Below are 23,004 nucleotides of genomic sequence, written 5' to 3'. Positions count from 1 at the left end.
TGCTTCCGATCGTTTTCGTGCTGAAATACAGCTCCTCTACCAAGTTTTCGCAGGGAGGGTAACATCTTCTCCTTCAGAATGTCACAGTACATTGTAGAATCCATGTTTCTCTCGATGAACTTGAGCTCTCCAGTACCGGCAGCACTCATGCATCCCCAAACCATGTCACTACCACCACCATGCTTGACAGTACGGATAACGCACTTGTCTTGGTACTGTTCCCCAGGTTGCCGCTAGACACGCTGCACTCCATCAAATCCAAACAAATTGTTCTTCGTTTCATCAGACCAGAGGAAATGTTGCCAGTAGTCCAGGGGCTTGGATTGATGTGCTTCAGCAAACTGCTTGTGAGCTTTCTTGTGGCTCTGCTTCAGGAGAGGCTTATGCCTTGGCCAATGCCCATGCAACCTGATACGATGGAGTGTGTGACGTATGGTTTGCGCACTAACAGACTGGCCAGAAGCTGTAGAAATCTCTTCAGCAATCTTGGCAGCACTTTGTTGTCTGTCTTGGAGGACTAGATTCTGAATTTGGTGAACAGTACATGCAGTCATCTTTGCTGGTCTGTCCTGGCGAGCGCAACTCATTGTTGTACGCTTCTTGGAGAACCTCTGGATGGCCTTGGCCATGGTGTTGGGGCTTACTTCCAAAGAAGCACTGATCTTGTATCCTTTGCCATCTTTATGTCGGGCAACGATTCGATCTTTGACATCTTTCGAGAGCTCTTTACCATGAGGAGCCATGCTGCTTTATCAATGGTGATTGGTGCAGTATTTCCGATGCAATTATTTCTTCAGCAAGCAGATAGACAATTACTGCATTGAGTACACTTCTTCACTTTTAACATACCAGGGAGGTTGCAGCTCTATGGACATTGTGTGTATTGTTTGGTGCATATTTGTACCTTTAACACTCTTTGACTTAAATATGCAGAAAATGATGAAAATGGAAGCTGTTTTATCATGCTTGACTTACTTCTTGTGCAGACAATAGCAGGGGTGTACTCACTTTTGTTGCCTCCTCTTTCAGAAATATTCGTAATATGCCACATTGTTTTTATGGAATGGCAGTTTTGTGCCTGCATATATATTGCAGAATGCCTCCTCTATCATCAACTCTAAGCTTTTGCTTCGAGCACAGCTGCTTAAAAAGTTACACTGAATTATTTACATATTTGTGAGGGGTGTACTCACTTTTGTGAGATACTGTATATGTGTATATCTTATATATTATTTCCAAGTTTGTGGTTTCGTGTCGCGCTATCTTCGACTTTGTTCTGCACTCGAGTAACGTGATATTCGGCTTACATTATCTCAAAGACCATATGAGGTGCATGGTACAAAAAAAGTAAATAAAATGGTTCTGAAACAGTGAAATCGTGCCAAGAAGTACTTTGAACATTGTATTCCACTTGCTGCATTAAAGTAAAATGACTACTGATACTCTGCATCAGTTCCTTTCTCAAACACACCCACCCCAACATGTCGCGCAGAGCGTGGGTTATGCTAGTATATATATATATATATATATATATATATATATATATATATATATATATATATATATATATATATATATATATATATATATATATATATATATATATATATATATATATATATATATATATATATATATATATATATATATATATATATATATACATACATACATACATATATACAAGCCGGTAGGCGGACATGGGTAGTCGACTACCCAATAGAACCTGACGCGATGGGCCCGTTCGGGGAATGACCTTAGGATTAAGCACAAGAAAATTCATGATTCTAGCTTCAAGGGTTAATGCTGCAGATTGTTTTTTTTGTTATAACACCCCCACATTTAGAGGTTTTTCGGCTGTTGCTAGGCAATGGAGGGGTCCATAGCAACGGTTCTTTCTCACACATAACTAGGACATACCATGAACCTACCATACCAGTTTCATGTATATCTGACTCGTAGTCTCTGAGATATAACGAACTTCGTTTTTTTATTGTTTTCGACCAGTGTTCATTCAAAGTCTATCTTCTCCGACAGTTTTCATAGGATCCGGCTGAAATTTTTTGACAATATGGATGAATGTACTGCCCACAGTCGCTCGTGACCCGATTTTTGATTTTCGAAAAAATTAATTTTTTTTATGACTTTTCAAAATTTTCAAAGTCCCGTTGCTAGACAATGGTGGTGTCCATAGCAACGGTTCTCATTTGCACACAGCTAGGTCATGGTATGAACCTACCAACCAAGTTTCATCTAAATCGCCATTGTATTAACTGAAATCGCCATTTTAAATACTGATAATAAGGGTAGAACAAATCTCAAAAAAGAAAAAATTTGAAATTTTTTTTTTCCCCGACAAGATCGACTCCCCAATATATATACATTGTTACGGATCTGGAAACCATTTGCATTCAACATACAGCTATGTCCCAAAAGTCAGTTATGTCGTTAAGTATGTGTGGAGTCAGATCCCCTTCCTTTTGTCTAGTGGGAGAATCAAAGGCGTGCGTTGCGATTTCTTTTAGTTAGGTTATTATATCTAATAAACCATCCCATCTGCATGACCCCTTTGGCCCATCACGCTCCATCACTACCCGCTGGCTGCTCGTACTTTGACTTGCCGAGAGGGGGTCTCGCGGTTCCAGTTCTCGGCTCCCACAAACGTTGTAACTCTTGTACGATGACCTTCGCGGAGCTGACACTGTTACTCGTGGAGAGCGAAGCCACGTGGAGGAGTAACTGGGGTCTCCTGGCAGGGGCCGAGGCCCCGCCCCGGAAAGGTGGGCCAGAGGACCCTGTCCAATCAGAAGCGGACAGCGAGGTGCGTTTTCGCCAAGGGCCCCTCCCCGTGGAGAGAGGCCAATAAAATCTCTGAGACTCTCTGTAAAAGAGGGGTCCGGTCGAGTTTGCTTTCATGGTACGGTGGCTGTAAGCAGTCAGTTTTGTTTCACGGTGGATGCTACGAGGAGTTTTAAGGAAGGACAGGGCGACCCTGACCTCCCTACGTGCGACTGGGGACCGGACCAACAACCTTTGTCAGGTGCCGCATCGTGGAGCACGCCCTTCCTCCAATGGTCTGGTACACCACCGAACTCTGACCCCCAGCTTGTCTCTCTCCACAGCTGTGAGGGTCCAATAAAGACTCTGGGCTTCTTTTCATTTTGTGTGTGTGTGTATCTGCGTGTGGGCCCGTCTGGTAAGTAGATCTGAATAAGTGTTTTTGCTTATTGTAAATATTCCTTCTTGCATATTCGCGTTAAGTCTTGCCTTTGTCTTTTTATTGTAAATAAACATTTGTGGAAATATTCCCAGTCCATTTTTGTCCCTTCTTGAATTGGTCCAGCATGGTTCGGATCTGAGTTTCGGCGGGGTTTTATCCCCGATAATCCGTTCGTTCCAGCCGGCATGGCTTTGGCAGTTTCCGCTCGGCTGCACCCGAACTGTAGTTGGTAGTCGGTAGTTGGAACTCTACCGCAGTCGGTAGAGTGACACGGTTCGAGCAAGACGTGCCGAGGGCGTGGTTTCCCCAGTAGTCGAAATTGCGTAGTTAATTTGGTAAATTGGTTATTGACAAATAGACCCTATGCTGTGCGGTTGAAATATTGGCGACCATGGTCGGTTAAACGACCCGCCGGCTCGTGGAGTTATCCGAGCAGCGGCCTCCAATTCCGGGGAGTTTGGTGGGAGACGCATGCTTTCCCCACCGAGTGGTCGTTCTTGCCACTGACCCTCGGCCCACAATAAATATATATATATATATATATATATATATATATATATATATATATATATATATATATATATATATATATATATATATATATATACACACACACACACACACACACACACACACACACACACACACACACACACACACACACACACACACACACACACACACACACACACACACACACACACACACACACACACACACACACACACACGATATGGTCGCACTGTGTGCCTGAATATTTTTCAGAAGGGAAGTGTGAAACTCCTTGCCCAAGGACTAGGCAAGTGTCTGCATCTCTAGTCTTCATTGCACAGCCTGTGAGCCACTGGCAGCCCCTGTTGGCCAAAAGTGCAGCCCCTGATGTGCCTTTGATAATGCAAATGTAAAAACACTCCATTGTAATCCACCATAAATGCTATCACCCAATGGTTTCAAATGAGTATTCCAATGCAGAGCATAAAAGTAACATAACATCAGGATATGGTTGCAGAATACAAATAATTGTGCTTGCATCCCAGTTGACTACAACGAAGAAGAGTATGTGGAGGCGGGACCTAATGCCAGCCATTAGAGTCCTGCTGGCAGTGTGGCGGCTCTCACACTGATGTTTTATCGGCAAAAGTGGCCCCCCTCTAAAACAATAGTGAAGATTGTGGTACTATGTTTAATTTCATGAGCACAGCAGTATTCAAATCAAAAAGAGAAAAACTGGTCAATGTGCAGATTGAAGTCACCAGTTGTAGTTAACCAATCACAGCTGCACATTAACCATTCCCCAGCCTATTTATTCACTTGATGAAAGTTGACTTTTGGAGTAAATTAAAAGTCACAACCATCTCGCAAGCTCCCTATTGGTGTTTAGTACGTAGGGCGATTCACAGATGATTCATGATCTCTCGGATTGACGTTAAACTAGGTGTGCTGTCTTCATTAGTCTCTAAATTAAAGTTATACTCCTCTGCTCTTGCTCACCCTCTCTCTCTCTCTCTCTGTTCTATTCACCCTCTCATTTACTCAAGGTCATCTGCCAAGTGCTTGGAAATCAGCAAATATTAGTGCCCTGCAAAAACAGATCCCTGCAACTACAGACCAATCAGCCTTCTCCCAATCATCAGCAAGGTTATGGAATCCATCATCGCTTCAGACATTAAATCCTTCCTCTTCTCCAATGGCTTGATTTCCGATCATCAATTTGGTTTCAGACCAGGTCACTCTACCCTGGATATGCTGCTTCTGCTCTCCCAACAATGGATGGAGGTACTCAATGCCGGACATGAAATCAGAGCCATATCCCTCGACATATCGCGTGCTTTTGACACAGTCTGGCACCCTGCCCTGCTCACCAAACTCTCTTCCTATGGTATCTAAGGCCATCTCCACTCATGGCTCGCAGACTTCCTCTCCTGTCGCAGTCACCGTGTGGCCCTAAATGGAGTTCTCTCATCCCCTCTTCCTGTCCAGGCTGGAGTTCCTCAAGACAGCGTTCTGGGCCCTGTTCTTTTTCTGGTTTTCAGAAATGATCTCTCCGACTCTCTGGAAAATTCTCTATATCTGTTTGCTGATGACTCCACCCTCTGCCGTACCATCTGTCGTCCCTCAGACCGGCAAGCAGCAGCTTCTTCGCTCACTGCAGATCTGGATAAAATCACAAACTGGTCCAACATGTGGAACATGTCTTTCAATCCAAACAAATCTCACACTCTCACTATGTCTCTTGGAAAGGACCGTTTGGAACCCCGCCCCCCCCGCCCACTTTCTTAACAATCCTCTGGAAGAAATCCATTAATTCAAGCTTCTGGGTCCCACTATCTGCCATGATCTTTCCTGGGAAAACCACATTTCCAACCTGGCCTCCAAAGCCAGTTGCCGACTGGGAATCCTCTGTCGTGCAAAGTCCTTCCTCAGTCCACCTGAGCTCTTGACCACATACAAAGCTTTCGTCCGCAGTCTGATGGAGTACTGCTCTCCCCACTGGGCTGGTGCTCCTGCCTCCCACCTTTCTTGGCTTCACGCTGTGGAAACCAAGGCATTTAGGATCATTGGTATCTCCCGCGATAAGGCCGAGTCTTTGGGCCTCTCACTCTCTCACAGCAGGCAGGTCGGTGGTCTTTCTGTCTTCTACCGTCTCCTCTCTGGTCTCGCCATATTTTTGCAGGGCACTCAAAAGTTCCACCAACAACCCCCTTCTGGTAAAAGTATCAAAATCATGAATCACTGCTCACCTTCACTCTTTCATTCCTCTTTTTTCCCGCCTTTGGAATAAACTCCCTCACTCTCTTCAATCCCATTCTTCCCTCCAGGCCTTCAAAACAGTTGTTCACCACCACCTCTTATCATCCCCCATCCAAAAACAAGATCTTTTCTACCCCCGTTAATGCACCCCAATCCCACCTCCTTCAAATTTCCTGCCTTTCTTCCCGAAATTTCTCTGTCGTAAGGTCCTGAAAGTCCCTGTAATGTCCATATTGTATATTCCATGTTCCCCGCTACATCCCTCTCCCTTCCACAGATCTCCTCATGTCTCTGTTCCCCACTGTTTTGTCCTTCCCACTCCCACCCCTCTTGTCTCATGCTCCCCTTGTTGTGCGTTGTGTGTTAACTCTCATACGAGCCTTGACAATGTATCCCCAAAAAAAATATAGATATTCTTCACAAACTACTCCAAAGTGATGCAGCTAACCAAAAAACATCGATAAAATGAGAATAAGTCAGATTAACAGTGAAAACTAGATGGTTCTCAGTTATATAAGTATTCAAACCCTTTGCTTTATTCACCCAAAATCACTTCAGGAATAAATTATTTGTTTGAAAGGGTAAAAATTAAAAAAAAAGTTTAATCCATTTCACCTGTATGTTTGGAGTGGTTTAATGCAAAATTTAATCTCCCCCACTGATCTCAGGAGATTTAAGGTGAAACTCACTTTGTCAACTAACAAGGTAAACATGAAGACCAAGGAGCTTTCCAAAGAAGTCAGACATAGAGTGGTAGAGAAGCACAGCTCAGTAGAGGGTTATAAGAAGATTTCAGTCGCTCATTATCCCTTTGACGACAGTGAAATCCATCATTAAGATGTGCAAGACGTATCGTACCACCCAGACTCTACCCAGATCAGGTCACCCATCCAAACTCTGCAGCCGTGCAAGCAGGAAACTGGCTCGGGATGTCACTATAAATCCAATAATGACTTTGAAAGATCTGCAAGGCTCTTTGTCCAAGATGGAGGTCAGTGTTCATCAATCAACAATCTCCCGTTCACATTACAAAGTTGGCCTCTATGGACAGGTGGCAACAAAGAAGCCATTACTGAGAAAGACGCATCTAAAAGCTCGTATGGAGTTTGTGAAAAAGCATCTTAATGATGCTGCAGGAACGTTGAGAAAGGATTTTTTTTTGTCAGAAGAGACAAAAACGTAACTTTTTGGAATAAATTCAAAGCGTTACATTTGGCGCAAGCCTAACATTACACATCATCCAATGAACACCATCCTGACTGTCAAGCATGATGGTGGTGGCAACATCATATTATGGGGCTGGTTTTCATCAGCAGGGCCTGGCAAGCTTGTCAGGATAGAAGGGACAATGGACGGTACAAAGTACAGGAGAATCCTCGATGAAAACCTGCTTGAGTCAGCCATGAATCTGAAACTGGGTCGGAGATTCACATTTCAGCAGGACAATGATCTGAAGCACAAAGCTAAAGCCACACTGGAGTAGCTGAATAAGAAGAAAATAAATGTTCTTGAGTGACCCAGTCAAAGTTCTGACTTGAACCCGATTGAACATTAATGGCGAGACTTGAAGATTGCAGTCCATCGATGATCTCCATCAAACTTGTCAGAACGAGAGCAATTTTCACATGAAGAATGGGCGAAGATTTCACCATCGCTCCGTACAAAGCTGGTAGAGATCCACCCACAAAGACTCATAGCAGTCATTTCTGCAAAAGGTGCTTCTACCAAGTACTGAAGCTGAATACTTTTACAACCAGTCAAGTTTGATTTGTACATGTTTGTTTGCAGATATTCCTGACATGTAACCTCCTTCAACTATAAGTGTTTAGTTTGATCTCTTCAGTTATAAATATAAAAAGTTCATTTGGATAAATTGTTTCCAGATCATTCGTAATTCATCGAAATGTGGCATCATTGGCAGGGGGTGAATACTGTTGCAGGCCACTGTACATATTATAAATATCCCATGTTACTTGCCTTAGTTGCTGTGCTTGTGGGGCTGGCAGGGCCGGCGCAATCGGGAATCTTGACAGACCGTGAGACTGTCAACCTCTTCCTGTACTTCACGGTTAACCCCAAACCACGTGTTGAGTACATCGACCGTCCCCGCTGCTGCCTGCGTGGCAAGGAATGCAGCATTAACCGTTTCCAGCAGGCGGAGAGCCGCTGGGGCTACAGTGGTACCAGCGATCGCATAAGGTTTGCCTGAGAGATGGGATGTTTTTGGCACAGAGTAAGATTTTAAAACTCGTTCCTCGAAATTCTGGCTGTCGTTTGAGGATTTTTTTTTTTTCTTCCTCAAACAAGAAATGTAATTTACTGTACATTAATTGTGATGTGGCATAAAGGCTTTGAAGATGGCATTTGGGAATTTTAAATTTCCAATGTGATTGCTTGGTTGCGGTGTGCTACAATAACTTGTTATGCAAGTCGGGACTGTCGGATGCTACATTGTTAAATGCAAAACTTGTATTTTGCCCATTGTGACGTTTGTGCCGTGACGTGTTCAGAGAATTTAAGGTTTAGATTTCAACAATTTCGGACGTCACTTGGTTTATCACGTGCGAGCAGGGCTACCCAGCATTGCCTGTTGCTGTTCTAATCCTGTTGGCATTTTGAAGAAATAAAATTTTGGGGTTTTTTTTTCTAATTTTTTTTTTTGTTGTTGTGAGGGCTTAAAATACTTCCCCACACCCACAAAGGAATGGAGTCAGAGGGGGGGTAGTACCTTTCACATAGCTACAAAGGCTTCGGCACTATAGAGCGATTATTTATTTATTCTTTTTTTGTGCCTAAAGCATTCCATGGCACTCACTAATGAACCTCTAAAAGTTTGACAAACATCTGTTCAGCCATCTCTGAGGAAAAAAAAATGGCCACACACACACACACACACACACACACACACACACACACACACACACACACACGTCTCTCTTATATTATAAGATAGTATCTGAGTATCTGCCACAGGACTGGGGATATGTTTTTTTTTTATGGAAAGAGAGTGTAAATGTGGAGAGACGTTTAGCCATGCATGCTTATTTCGCCATCAGCATGTATTTGCAGCACAACTTGCAACACGGGCTGCATTTGCACGAGTCCGAATCCGATGCACGGTAACCTGCACACCCACCTCCCCCTACCCCCCAAACAAAACGAAAGATGATGTGGATGGTGAAAAGGCCCATTTGCGTGCAAAAAGCACGGCAGCATGAATCTGTACCCATCCATCATCCGATCAAGCCTCCAATCGCAAAGCAGAGCAACTTCACATGTCTCACAATGGAGTTTCCTGTGCAGTTGATCTTACCTGGGAGTTTCCTCTGCAAGAAGGAACACCAGAGTAGATACTGCAGCAATAAATCTTATGCAGAAGATTCAATGAGGGGTGTATATCAAAATAGTGGGGGAGCAGAGTATATCAAAATAATACAATGGCAAAAGCAACTAGAAAGAGCAATCGGAGATTGCTGACCCTCACCAAGACTTGTTTTGTGTGTTTGTGGACTGGTATGGTCACGTGGTGTGTTTCTATTCTGGTATTATAGAAAATTGAGTTGGCGACTTAGACTCACCGCTAAAGGTTGATGACTTGGTCCAATTTTGGTGGTGTCTCCTCAGCTGTTAAACTTGAGTGCGTGTGAATACAGTCACGAGTTCAATAAGAAGCAAGAAAAATGACGGCGTATCACCAGTGGGCCAATTTGGCGTCGTATCCACAGAGTAATATGATTTACTCTGATGTGGGTGTCATAAATGTCCAGTGTCCATGGGAATAAGCTGCTCTCCAAAAGGGGCACGATGATAGAAGTACCACGGTTAAACGAAGTGAAAACCAACTGGAGATAGTGCTGTGATGCGGCACGTGGTACAAAGCTCCAAGTGCAGAGAGCAAGTATCGCTGGAGGATAGAGCCACGAACACGGTTTAACTCCAGTCGGTGAGTTATTTCCATGATGGTGTAAAATGGCAAGCTGCCAGAAGAAAAATCCTCGTCACCCTTCCGTTCCAGCCTTCCTCTCCTTCATCCCGTGAGGGGGAGGTCTTCGAGAGCAGTTGCAGTGTTGGGCAACACGGTTGGTTAGAAAACAGATAAAAACCACACTGACACGACTGCCATTGTTGGACAAATAAACGGAATAAAGTTCATGATGTAAAAGTACGCTATAGTATGTTTGTGTGCTGGTATGTTGGTGTGGTGTGTTTGTGTCGTGTGTTTGTGTGCCGGTATGCTTGTGTCGTGCATTTGTGTGCCGGTATGTATGTGTTGTGTGTTTGTGTGCTGGTATTAATGCATCAGCTCGCGGGGATCTTCGTGTGCAAAAAATGTACCCGAAGTTACTCACTGGAATTTTGAAGTTGACCACTTCCCTTAACAGAAAAACTTGGTTACCATTTCCATAACCCGGCAATATGTGCGACTATGGTGCCTCTTTTGGAGGTTCTAACAGAAATTGTCGGGCCAATTATTAGGGGTGGTGGAAATGAAAACGACTGGTACTTTGTAGTCTTACACCCTAGAAACACAAACTACCCCTCAAAATGTCAGTCTTGAGACCCTCTTTCATATGATATGCAAATTCGGTTCATTGGTTCAAGAATCAGGTCACAAGAGGTCAAAAGGTCACGAAAATTTGGGTCAAGTGAAAATCTGACCTATCTCTGAAACATGCTCCACAGAACATGCCACATCCATATTTTACGCTCTCTGAGGGTCTATCACATCACTATAGGTGCCATGGAACACAATCATATGAATAAAGTGGAATTTGTTGCAATAAAATGAAAACAGCACAGAATGGAAAGCGGTCGACTTTCAATCTGATCACTTTTTGGCCACCGCTTAAACGATTTCCTGTTGGGAAACTTAAATGGTTATTATGTCGTGCCCGTTCACCCTAGATAGACAAATTGACCCTTAAACTGTTTGCCTTAGAAGACTCTTCCATGTGATATTACCTTTATGGAGATTGGGCCAATAATGAGGTCACGAGAGGTCAAAAGGTCATGGAAATTGGGGTTAAGTGAAAATTTCTGTGGAAAATGCACAACAGCACATGCCAGATCCATATTTTTGTCCTCTATTGGGGTCAAATTTTTTGGAATTGATACAAAAAATACAGATATGAATGGACAGATATGAATGGAATGTACTTAATGACCACATAGGGCCGAAACAATAACGAAAACTGCCACTCCAACATAGTTAGTAAACACATACCAACTGGTGGAATGTGATTCTGGTTTGGAAATGCGTATAAACATGAGTCAGTCACTCACTTTCTGATGACACCAAATACATTTTGACATCCTGACTTTTCCGAGTCACTTTGACAAGTGCAAAATGTACACCAGGGATTGTGAGAACCGCGGCAAGGACATCTCCGAGTTCCACACTTTTGACATGTGCAGTGGATTGCAATGTCTTCAGGAATTGGATTGTTCCCCCTGCTTAGGACCAGAAGATCATCGATAAATTCAAAACCAAATTGTCTTGGGTCAAAGGGTTCACATGATGAGAGGAGGGACACCATCTCTTTTGTAGCAAATTAGGCTCTCAAAATGTGCAACCGAATGACATGACCTGGGGGTGGCAGGTCATCCAAACATGACCGCTTAGCTTGATGACACCTGTGGCTTCGGAGCTGGTTCATGGTTTTCATCGTTGTTCCTTTCTTAAGGACCTGTGTCAGATAGGCTTCTACTTTATCAATTACTGTATCCAGGTAACCTGTCGCCACCACAAAGTCCTTTAAGTACATCTCTGAATTGGCTATGAGAGCAGCATGCTTGGTTCCAACTTTACTTGTGTAGTCACATCCAGTTAGTGTGTGGACAGCGGGCAAAACCTGACACAAACTTCGTCCGATCCTCTTTGAAAGGATATGTATCGGAATGTATCTTGTCGAGTATCAACCCCAGCCTTCACCCAGAGTTCTTCGAGGCTGTTCGCATTCAGCTCGCTCCAGTAGAACATCAGTAAAATGAACACATCCGTGTCTGACGATAGGACTACGATACGATTTTTTACCTTGTTTAACAGCATGCATTGCATGTGGTATAATCCTCATGTCAGCCTCTTCTACATTACACTTGAGTTGTGGAACCTCTACAGCTCTCGATGTCATGGACCAACACGAAACCACGATGCTGTCTGGTCCACAGAAACGACTGACTATAATCTCCAACGTAGGAGCACTCCAATTCTGTACCAGCACTTCTGCATGAATGAGGGATTCAAATTTTGCTTTGTTGACACTGGATGGCCAAAATCTGTCCATTTCTCGAGGGTGAGGGTTTCCCTGGACACATCATGCAGTTCTATGGGTGACTTCTTCTCTCGCCTTTGCCGCTCAGAATCCTTCAAAGACGTTCCCATGCAGGAATCAAACACAAAATCAGTTCTCGAGGCACTCTTTGCTGCAAAGGCAACATAGCCTAGAAAGGCATCACAGAAGTCTCCAAAAATTTTTGAACTCTTTGTTTGGATCTTGCAAATGTTTGCCATCACATCAACGATACAGCATGTTCCCATTGAGTCATCAGGTCTCGGTGTTCTTGGGTCCTGGTCGCTGAGTTGAGCTTCAAGTTCATGGACAATTTCACTTTTAATTGGCTTGGTCATTAGGCCTTCGTCATCAAAGAGAGGAGACATTGTACACACATCGTACTGCAGGAGTTCCACCATAGTCCGTCCTCGTATCTTTGCAATCTCTAGTGTACGTTTCATCTGAGCATCTTCTCGCTTGTTGAGTTTTGCTTTTCCTTTGTGTGGGAATGAATTCTTGTGGATTGCAGCGAAGGTTTTAAGATTGGTATGATGAATCGTGTCTGACAGTCGAACGGTCTTCTCTATGTACCTTTCTCTACGAAGTTTCTCGTAGGTATCGTTGCCAATTCTCTCCACATTGAGCAGCTGTTCTCTGATATCTTCTGACATGACTTCCTTGGTTAAGATATTGTGGAGCATTTTCTCTTTTGGGGGAGTGAGGAAGGGATTCTCATTCTTCTTTATGACATTTAATATGGCTTGAATGTTGGCCTCCTCAAACTTGGTTGCTGCTTTGCTGAATGACCTGTTGACTTCAATGTTCAATTAACTTCAGTGCACTTCAATTAAGCATAGAAAACTATAAGATACTTACTTCTTCATGGTTCATAAGACATTGTTCTGCATTGCCTTTTCACAGGAATTTTACAGCAAATTGGAGAAAATTTCAAAGAACCATGCCTAATATAGCATAGCACGTGTACAATCACTCTGTTTTATGTAATGGAGGTACCTGTACAGGTGCTGCCACCTATTGTGATGGTAACCTACCTGCAATTAAACTGGGGGAATTAATCGTTGGTTTCGTACAAGGTACCATATTTAAGTGTCATTTACCGATTTGATTCTGTTCCTTTGGCATTCTCATAGATGAAAAAATATGGATCTGGCATGTGCTGTTGTGCATTTTGCACAGAAATTTCCACTTGACCCCAATTTCTGTGACCTTTTGACCTCTAGTGACCTCATTATTGGCCCATTCTCCATAAAGGTAATATCACATGGAAGAGTCTTCGAAGGCAAACAGTTTAAGGGTTAATTTGTCTATCTAGGGTGAACGGGCGCGACATAATAACCATTTAAGTTTCCCAACAGGAAATCGTTTAAGCGGTGGCCAAAAAGTGATCAGATTGAAAGTCAACCGCTTTCCATTCTGTGCTGTTTTCATTTTATTGCAACAAATTCCACTTTATTCATATGATTGTGTTCCTTGGCACCTATGGTGATGGGATAGACCCTCAGAGAGCGTAAAATATGGATGTGGCATGTTCTGTGGGGCATGTTTCAGAGATAGGTCAGATTTTCACTTGACCCAAATTTTCGTGACCTTTAGACCTCGAGTGACCTGATTCTTGAACCAATGAACCGAATTTGCATATCATATGAAAGAGGGTCTCAAGACCGACATTATGAGGGGTAGTTTGTGTTTCTAGGGTGTAAGACTGCAAAGTAACAGTCGTTTTCATTTCCACCACCCCTAATAATTGGCCCGACAATTTCCGTCAGAACCCCCAAAAGGGGCACCATTTTCGCACTTATTGCCGGGTTATGGAAATGGTAACCAAGTTTTTCTGTTAAGGGAAGTGGTCAACTTCAAAATTCCAGTGAGTAACTTAGGGTACATTTTTTGCACACAAGGACCCCCCTAGCTGATGCATGTTATGTTTGTGTCGTGCATTTGTGTGCTGGTGTGTTTGTGTCGTGTGTATGTGTGCTGGTATATTTGTGTGGTATGTTTGTGTGGTGTGTTTGTGTCATGTGTATATGTGCTGGTATGATTGTGTGGTGTGTTTGTGTCGTGTGTATGTGTGCTGGTATGATTGTGTGGTATGTTTGTGTCGTGTGTATGTGTGCTGGTATATTTGTGTGGTATGTTTGTGTGGTGTGTTTGTGTCGTGTGTATGTGTGCTGGTATGATTGTGTGGTATGTTTGTGTGGTATGTTTGTGTCATGTGTATGTGTGCTGGTGTGTTTGTGTGGTGTGTTTGTGTCATGTGTATGTGTGCTGGTATGATTGTGTGGTATGTTTGTGTCGTGTGTATGTGTGCTGGTATGATTGTGTGGTGTGTTTGTGTCATGTGTATGTGTGCTGGTATATTTGTGTGGTATGTTTGTGTGGTGTGTTTGTGTCATGTGTATGTGTGCTGGTATGATTGTGTGGTATGTTTGTGTGGTATGTTTGTGTCATGTGTATGTGTGCTGGTGTGTTTGTGTGGTGTGTTTGTGTCGTGTGTATGTGTGCTGGTGTGTTTGTGTGGTATGTTTGTGTCATGTGTATGTGTGCTGGTATGATTGTGTGGTATGTTTGTGTGGTGTGTTTGTGTCATGTGTATATGTGCTGGTATGTTTGTGTGGTGTGTTTGTGTCGTGTGTATGTGTGCTGGTGTGATTGTGTGGTATGTTTGTGTCATGTGTATCTGTGCTGGTGTGTTTGTGTGGTATGTTTGTGTCATGTGTATGTGTGCTGGTGTGTTTGTGTGGTGTGTTTGTGTCATGTGTATGTGTGCTGGTATGATTGTGTGGTATGTTTGTGTGGTATGTTTGTATCATGTGTGTTTGTGTGGTATGTTTGTGTCATGTGTATGTGTGCTGGTGTGTTTGTGTCGTGTGTTTGTGTCATGTGTATATTTGTGCTGGTATGTTTGTGTGGGGTGTTTGTGTCATGTCTATATGTGCTGCTATGATTGTGTGGTGTGTTTGTGTCGTGCGTATGCGTGCTGGTATATTTGTGTGGTATGTTTGTGTGGTGTGTTTGTGTCATGTGTATATGTGCTGGTATGATTGTGTGGTGTGTTTGTGTCATGTGTATGTGTGCTGGTATATTTGTGTGGTATGTTTGTGTGGTATGTTTGTGTCATGTGTATATGTGCTGGTATGATTGTGTGGTGTGTATGTGTGCTGGTGTGTTTGTGTCATGTGTATATGTGCTGTGTATGATTGTGTGGTGTGTTTGTGTCGTGTGTATGTGTGCTGGTATATTTGTGTGGTATGATTGTGTGGTGTGTTTGTGTCATGTGTATGTGGTGTGTTTGTGTCATGTGTATGTATGCTGGTGTGTTTGCGTCGTGGGTATGTGTGCTGATATGTTTGTGAGGTGTGTTTGTGTCGCGTGTATGTGTGCTGGTATGATTGTGTGGTATGTTTGTGTCGTGTGTATGTGTGCTGGTATATTTGTGTGGTATGTTTGTGTGGTGTGTTTGTGTCATGTGTATATGTGCTGGTATGATTGTGTGGTGTGTTTGTGTCGTGTGTATGTGTGCTGGTATGATTGTGTGGTATGTTTGTGTCATGTGTATGTGTGCTGGTATATTTGTGTGGTATGTTTGTGTGGAGTGTTTGTGTCATGTGTATATGTGCTGGTATGATTGTGTGGTGTGTTTGTGTCGTGTGTATGTGTGCTGGTGTGATTGTGTGGTATGTTTGTGTCGTGTGTATGTGTGCTGGTATGATTGTGTGGTATGTTTGTGTCGTGTGTATGTGTGCTGGTATGATTGTGTGGTATGTTTGTGTCGTGTGTATGTGTGCTGGTATGATTGTGTGGTGTGTTTGTGTCGTGTGTATGTGTGCTGGTATATTTGTGTGGTATGTTTGTGTGGTGTGTTTGTGTCGTGTGTATGTGTGCTGGTATGATTGTGTGGTATGTTTGTGTGGTATGTTTGTGTCATGTGTATGTGTGCTGGTGTGTGTGTGTGGTGTGTTTGTGTCGTGTGTATGTGTGCTGGTATATTTGTGTGGTGTGTTTGTGTCGTGTGTATGTGTGCTGGTATGATTGTGTGGTATGTTTGTGTGGTATGTTTGTGTCATGTGTATGTGTGCTGGTGTGTTTGTGTGGTGTGTTTGTGTCGTGTGTATGTGTGCTGGTGTGTTTGTGTGGTATGTTTGTGTCATGTGTATCTGTGCTGGTGTGTTTGTGTGGTATGTTTGTGTCATGTGTATCTGTGCTGGTGTGTTTGTGTGGTGTGTTTGTGTGGTGTGTTTGTGTGGTGTGTTTGTGTCATGTGTATATGTGCTGGTATGATTGTGTGGTGTGTTTGTGTGGTGTGATTGTGTGGTATGTTTGTGTGGTATGTTTGTGTCATGTGTATGTGTGCTGGTGTGTTTGTGTGGTGTGTTTGTGTCATGTGTATATGTGCTGGTATGATTGTGTGGTGTGTTTGTGTCGTGTGTATGTGTGCTGGTATGATTGTGTGGTATGTTTGTGTGGTATGTTTGTGTCATGTGTATGTGTGCTGGTGTGTTTGTGTGGTGTGTTTGTGTCGTGTGTATGTGTGCTGGTGTGTGTGTGGTATGTTTGTGTCATGTGTATCTGTGCTGGTGTGTTTGTGTGGTATGTTTGTGTCATGTGTATCTGTGCTGGTGTGTTTGTGTGGTGTGTTTGTGTCATGTGTATATGTGCTGGTATGATTGTGTGGTGTGTTTGTTTCGTGTGTATGTGTGCTGGTGTGTTTGTGTGGTATGTTTGTGTCATGTGTATGTGTGCTGGTGTGTTTGTGTGGTGTGTTTGTGTCATGTGTATATGTGCTGGTATGATTGTGTGGTGTGTTTGTGTCGTGTGTATGTGTGCTGGTATGATTGTGTGGTATGTTTGTGTCGTGTGTATGTGTGCTGGTATGATTGTGTGGTATGTTTGTGTCATGTGTATATGTGCTGGTATGATTGTGTGGTGTGTTTGTGTCGTGTGTATGTGTGCTGGTATATTTGTGTGGTATGTTTGTGTGGTGTGTTTGTGTCATGTGTATATGTGCTGGTATGATTGTGTGGTGTGTTTGTGTCGTGTGTATGTGTGCTGGTATGATTGTGTGGTATGTTTGTGTCATGTGTATATCTGCTGGTATGATTGTGTGGTGTGTTTGTGTCGTGTGTATGTGTGCTGGTATATTTGTGTGGTATGTTTGTGTCATGTGTATGTGTGCTGGTGTGTTTGTGTGGTATGTTTGTGTCATGTCTATGTGTGCTGGTGTGTTTGTGTGGTGTGTTTGTGTCATGTGTATATGTGCTGGTATGATTGTGTGGTGTGTTTGTGTCGTGTGTATGTGTGCTGGTGTGATTGTGTGGTATGTTTGTGTGGTATGTTTGTGTGGTATGTTTGTGTCATGTGTATGTGTGCTGGTGTGTTTGTGTCGTGTGTTTGTGTCGTGTGTATGTGTGCTGGTATGATTGTGTGGTATGTTTGTGTGGTATGTTTGTGTCGTGTGTATGTGTGCTGGTATGATTGTGTGGTATGTTTGTGTGGTATGTTTGTATCATGTGTGTTGGTGTGGTGGGTTTGTGTCGTGTGTTTGTGTCGTGTGTATGTGTGCTGGTATATTTGTGTGGTATGTTTGTGTGGTGTGTTTGTGTCATGTGTATATGTGCTGGTATGATTGTGTGGTGTGTTTGTGTCGTGTGTATGTGTGCTGGTATATTTGTGTGGTATGTTTGTGTGGTGTGTTTGTGTCATGTGTATATGTGCTGGTATGATTGTGTGGTGTGTTTGTGTCGTGTGTATGTGTGCTGATATGTTTGTGTGGTATGATTGTGTGGTGTGTTTGTGTCGTGTGTATGTGTGCTGGTGTGATTGTGTGGTATGTTTGTGTGGTATGTTTGTGTGGTATGTTTGTGTCATGTGTATGTGTGCTGGTGTGTTTGTGTCGTGTGTTTGTGTCGTGTGTATGTGTGCTGGTATGATTGTGTGGTATGTTTGTGTGGTATGTTTGTATCATGTGTGTTTGTGTGGTGTGTTTGTGTCGTGTGTTTGTCGTGTGTATGTGTGCTGGTATATTTGTGTGGTATGTTTGTGTGGTGTGTTTGTGTCATGTGTATATGTGCTGGTATGATTGTGTGGTGTGTTTGTGTCGTGTGTATGTGTGCTGGTATATTTGTGTGGTATGTTTGTGTGGTGTGTTTGTGTCATGTGTATATGTGCTGGTATGATTGTGTGGTGTGTTTGTGTCATCTGTATTTGTGCTGGTATATTTGTGTGGTATGTTTGTGTGGTGTGTTTGTGTCATGTGTATATGTGCTGGTGTGTTTGTGTCGTGTGTATGTGTGCTGATATGTTTGTGTGGTATGTTTGTGTCATGTGTATGTGTGCTGGTATGATTGTGTGGTGTGTTTGTGTGCTGGTATGATTGTGTGCTGCGTTTGCGTGCTGCTATGTGGCGTGTTTGTGTCATGTGTATGTGTGCTGGTGTGTTTGTGTCGTGTGTATGTGCTGATATGTTTGTGTGGTATGTTTGTGTCATGTGTATGTGTGCTGGTATGATTGTGTGGTGTGTTTACGTGCTGGTATGTTTGTGTGTTGGTATGTTTGTTTGTGTGCTTGTGTGTGGTGTGTTTGTGTGTTGGTATGTTTGTGTGCTTGTGTGTGGTGTGTTTGTGTGTGGTGTGTTTGTGTGTTGGTATGTTTGTGTGTGGTGTGTTGGTGTGCTTGTGTGTTGGTATGTTTGTGTTTGTGTGCTTGTGTGTGGTGTGTTTGTGTGTTGGTATGTTTGTGTTTGTGTGCTTGTGTGTGGTGTGTTTGTGTGCTTGTGTGTTGGTATGTTTGTGTGCTTGTGTGTGGTGTGTTTGTGTGTTGGTATGTTTGAGTTTGTGTGCTTGTGTGTGGTGTGTTTGTGTGCTTGTGTGTTGGTATGTTTGTGTGTGGTGTGTTTGTGTGTTGGTATGTTTGTGTGTGGTGTGTTGGTGTGCTTGCGTGTTGGTATGTTTGTGTTTGTGTGCTTGTGTGTGGTGTGTTTGTGTGTTGGTATGTTTGTGTGTGGTGTGTTTGTGTGTTGGTATGTTTGTGTGTGGTGTGTTGGTGTGCTTGTGTGTTGGTATGTTTGTGTTTGTGTGCTTGTGTGTGGTGTGTTTGTGTGTTTGGTATGTTTGTGTGTTTGTGTGTTGGTATGTGTGTGTTTGTGTGTTGGTGTGCTTGTGTGTGGTGTGTTTGTGTGTTGGTATGTTTGTGTGGTGTGTGGTGTGTTTGTATGTTTGTGTTTGTGTGTTTGGTATGTTTGTGTGCTTGTGTGTGGTGTGTTTGTGTGTTGGTATGTTTGTGTTTGTGTGTGGTGTGTTTGTGTGTTGGTATGAGTGTGGTGTGTTTGTGTGTTGGTATGTTTGTGTTTGTGTGCTTGTGTGTGGTGTGTTTGTGTGTTGGTATGTTTGTGTTTGTGTGCTTGTGTGTGGTGTGTTTGTGTGTTGGTATGTTGGTGTGCTTGTGTGTGGTGTGTTGGTATGTTTGTGTTTCGTATGTTTGTGTGTTTGTGTGTGGTGTGTTTGTGTGTTGGTATGTTTGTGTTTGTGTACTTGTGTGTGGTGTGTTTGTGTGTTGGTATGTTTGTGTTTGTGTGTGGTGTGTTTGTGTGTTGGTATGTGTGTGGTGTGTTTGTGTGTTGGTATGTTTGTGTTTGTGTGCTTGTGTGTGGTGTGTTTGTGTGTTGGTATGTTTGTGTTTGTGTGCTTGTGTGTGGTGGGTTTGTGTGTTGGTATGTTGGTGTGCTTGTGTGTGGGGGGGTGGTATGTTTGTGTTTCGTATGTTTGGGTGTTTGTGTGTGGGGGGTTGGTGCGTTGGTATGTTTGTGTTTGTGTACTTGTGTGTGGTGTGTTTGTGTGTTGGTATGTTGGTGTGCTTGTGTGTGATGTGTAGACAATGCGTTGACGATGTAGGTTTATGTTCATGCGGTGTACAAACAAACGTTTTCAGTTGTTTTGTTTGTGTTGATTCACATTCCAATTGTATTTATTTTCTCGACTTGTGTAGGTTTTTATTATTTTAATAGATGTATGTATTTTACTGACGTATACATATTTTTATACTCCATACTTCATAGATAGATCAGATTCTTCATCGGACATCATTTATAGCCATCCTGGTGTTGTAATAGATGTGATTTATAAAAAGAATTGTAATTTATAACATTGTAATAGATGTGCTAAGTGTAATTTTATAGACGGACTCGCATTCTAATTGAACATAAGTTATTATATAGAGGTACTCGGGTTGGAAAAAAAAAAGACAACGTGTAGTACTGCCTACCACCAGGTGGAGAATTAGTGGCCTATGTTAACATATAATGTATAGACAGACAAACAATACCCTCTCCTCTGGCAAGAGTAAATAAGCGTTTCCACCAACAATGTCTGGGATTCCTTCATTTGTGTGTAGTGTAAGCAGCTGCTTGCACATCATCTTATTTTTAGCTCTGCCGGACTTTAGTCAGGTGAGCTTACGTGACCGCGCAGCATCCATGAGTGAGTGAGAGTAAGTCATTCAGTCTGTAAACAGCAGTCATTATTGCTTGAACCAAACTTGTGGCCAAGTTTTGATGAAACTTGGCCACAAGTTTCATATCTGATGCCTAACGAAGGTGCCTTGACCGCATCAAAATGTGCGCTCATTAAGTGGGTTTACAGGGGGTTTTTTGCCCCCCCCCCAAATATGTATTTGCTCTTCTCCAAAATTACACGCATGATTTCGATGAAATTTCATGACAACCCTCATCACCCATGATGTACCAAAGTGTATCGACCACATCAAAACCTGCACTCATTAAGGGGTCTACGGGGGGGGGGGGGGTGGCATGAACCCCCAAACATAGGTAATTGCGCTCTCCTCTGAAACTACACACACAATTTTGATGAAACTTGACCACAACCTTTATCACCCGTGATGTACCAAAGTTTGTTCACAGCATTAAAAAAAATTCATTAAAAAAAAAAAAACACACCACACACCACACACAAACACACAAACATACCAAACACACAAACACAAACATACCAACACACAAACACACCACACACAAGCACACCAACACACACATACCAACACACAAACACACCACACACAAAGGGGGTTTGAGTGACTGTTGCTCCTGATTTAGGTGAGCTTCAGGACATCCATTCCTTTGGGACCATACTCTGTGCAGAGCATCAGTGCTGCCAAAGCAGTCTCCTGGGCCATTGGGAATAATTCTAGACAGGTCACCATTCCAACACAGGATACTTGAATGGCTCAATCATCCCAGCAAGCTGGTACTCATTTTGCCGACCTCAGAAGGATGACAGACTGAGTCAACCCCATCTGGTATTGATTCAACGGTGAGCAGGATTTGAACTCAGGACCTTAGGACTCCAAGCCTACCACCTGAACCATTAAGAAAACACCAGACATAGGACAGGTAGTCCTATTTTTCCTCCTAAAGGTGAAGACAAAGCTTTGACTGCATAGGAACTCCACTGATGGCTTGTTAGTTGTATGTTTTGATTTTTTTTTTTTTAACCCACTAAGATTCCTTGCACAACAGGACCTTCAAAAAATTTAAATCTGTCCATCTAATCATTTCGGCACTTATGGATGGAAATAGTCCCTTTGTACATCGTACAACGTGCTCGGATCTGCGTTTGTGCGCCGTACGTTTGGATTCTGAGTCATAGAATCACAGCCTAGTAGCATTTGATGTCTGTGTGATGCTTAAAGCAGATGTGCAAAAGTGGTGTTTAGTGTGTTTCAGTGGAGTATAGATCGGGCACAGTAAGTGTGCAGTTAAGATGAGTATAGCCGTTGGTCTTTTAATACAAGTAGAAGTGGCCTGTGAAGATTGATGATGCTGAGCTTGTGTAACACTGCAGGTTTACAGTGAACAGAAGAGTGTTTGTTGTGGGTTTCGGTCTCTACGGATCTATACACGGGCCAACAGACTACCAAGTGAATATCCAGGTAAAGTGGAAAAGGGCTATCGAAGCATTTGCCAGTAACATTGCCCTTGTAGTAATTGATAAATCAAATGGCGAGTGGTCATATCCTTTTGATTTCGTTGTAAGTTTTATTTTCAGGAGGTGGCAGGCAGTATCTCAGTGCTGAGTTTATTCTCTGTTTAAAGGAGGTAATAACTTGCTTAAAGTGGAGTTTGTTACTTGACTTTCACACTGCTGCTGCTCTTGCTTTGAAATAATGGATGTTTGTGCTGAGTTTCCCCCTTGGTGCGACCTCATTGATCACCAGATCCTGCACACCGAGAGCAATACTATCCTGGGTCAGAACGATACAGGCTTCAGCTGTGATGGCTCGGCCAATACTTTTCGTGTCATGTTCAAGGATCCCATTGAAATTCTGCCCAACGTCAACTACACGGCCTCTGCAACTCTAAAGGTCGGCATGCACTGCGCTTTGTCCGCCAATCTTTCATGTGGTTTGCTCCAATGCCCAATGGTGGTGTTTGTGCTTTTCTTCCCCTTGGGTGTTGGTTGTATTTTCATCTGGAGATTCCATCGTAATGTCCTTCTGTGTGTCCTTTCGTGATTCAGGGTCCCGACTCTCACTACGGCACAAAAGGGCTCCGTAAAGTGATCCAGGAATCACAGACGACCGGTTTCAAGACTTGCTTCACCTTCTGCTATGCCGCTGGGAACAATAACGGCACGTCCGTGGAGGACGGTCAGATTCCAGAGATAATATTTTACACATAGGTAGCAATGCCTACAGTGCTTGGGACCATGCTTGTGGGCTCGTAGGGGATTT

At 43.1% G+C, this 23,004-nt stretch overlaps 2 protein-coding genes across 5 annotated transcripts in view; one reads left to right on the top strand and one right to left on the bottom strand.

The window, feature by feature from the left end:
• Window positions 1–23,004, bottom strand: part of FAN1 (FANCD2 and FANCI associated nuclease 1) — a 131,033-nt gene that overhangs the window by 41,107 nt on the left and 66,922 nt on the right. The gene's annotated exons all lie outside the window — the stretch shown is intronic.
• LOC147016697 (BTB/POZ domain-containing protein 2-like) overlaps window positions 1–23,004 on the top strand; it is a 73,730-nt gene that overhangs the window by 50,662 nt on the left and 64 nt on the right. Inside the window, exons 5-8 of one of the 3 annotated variants that reach the window (XM_085845636.1) lie at window positions 8,005–8,170; window positions 22,116–22,203; window positions 22,489–22,635; window positions 22,791–23,004. The exon at window positions 22,791–23,004 is cut by the window's right edge and continues 64 nt beyond it. In XM_085845636.1, the coding sequence (XP_085701762.1) occupies window positions 8,005–8,170; window positions 22,116–22,203; window positions 22,489–22,635; window positions 22,791–22,952 (563 nt within the window). In that variant the 3' untranslated portion in view covers window positions 22,953–23,004. Of the gene's footprint in view, window positions 1–7,953; window positions 8,171–22,115; window positions 22,204–22,488; window positions 22,636–22,790 lie in introns of all 3 variants that reach the window. The other 2 variants (XM_085845633.1, XM_085845635.1) reach the window with 2 other exon arrangements.

Source organism: Eptatretus burgeri, chromosome 11 (genome assembly GCF_056783735.1).
Source record: "Eptatretus burgeri isolate ZD-2024b chromosome 11, Ebu_testis_v1, whole genome shotgun sequence".
Taxonomy (NCBI): domain Eukaryota; kingdom Metazoa; phylum Chordata; class Myxini; order Myxiniformes; family Myxinidae; genus Eptatretus; species Eptatretus burgeri.
This window is presented reverse-complemented; position numbering and strand designations above follow the sequence as displayed.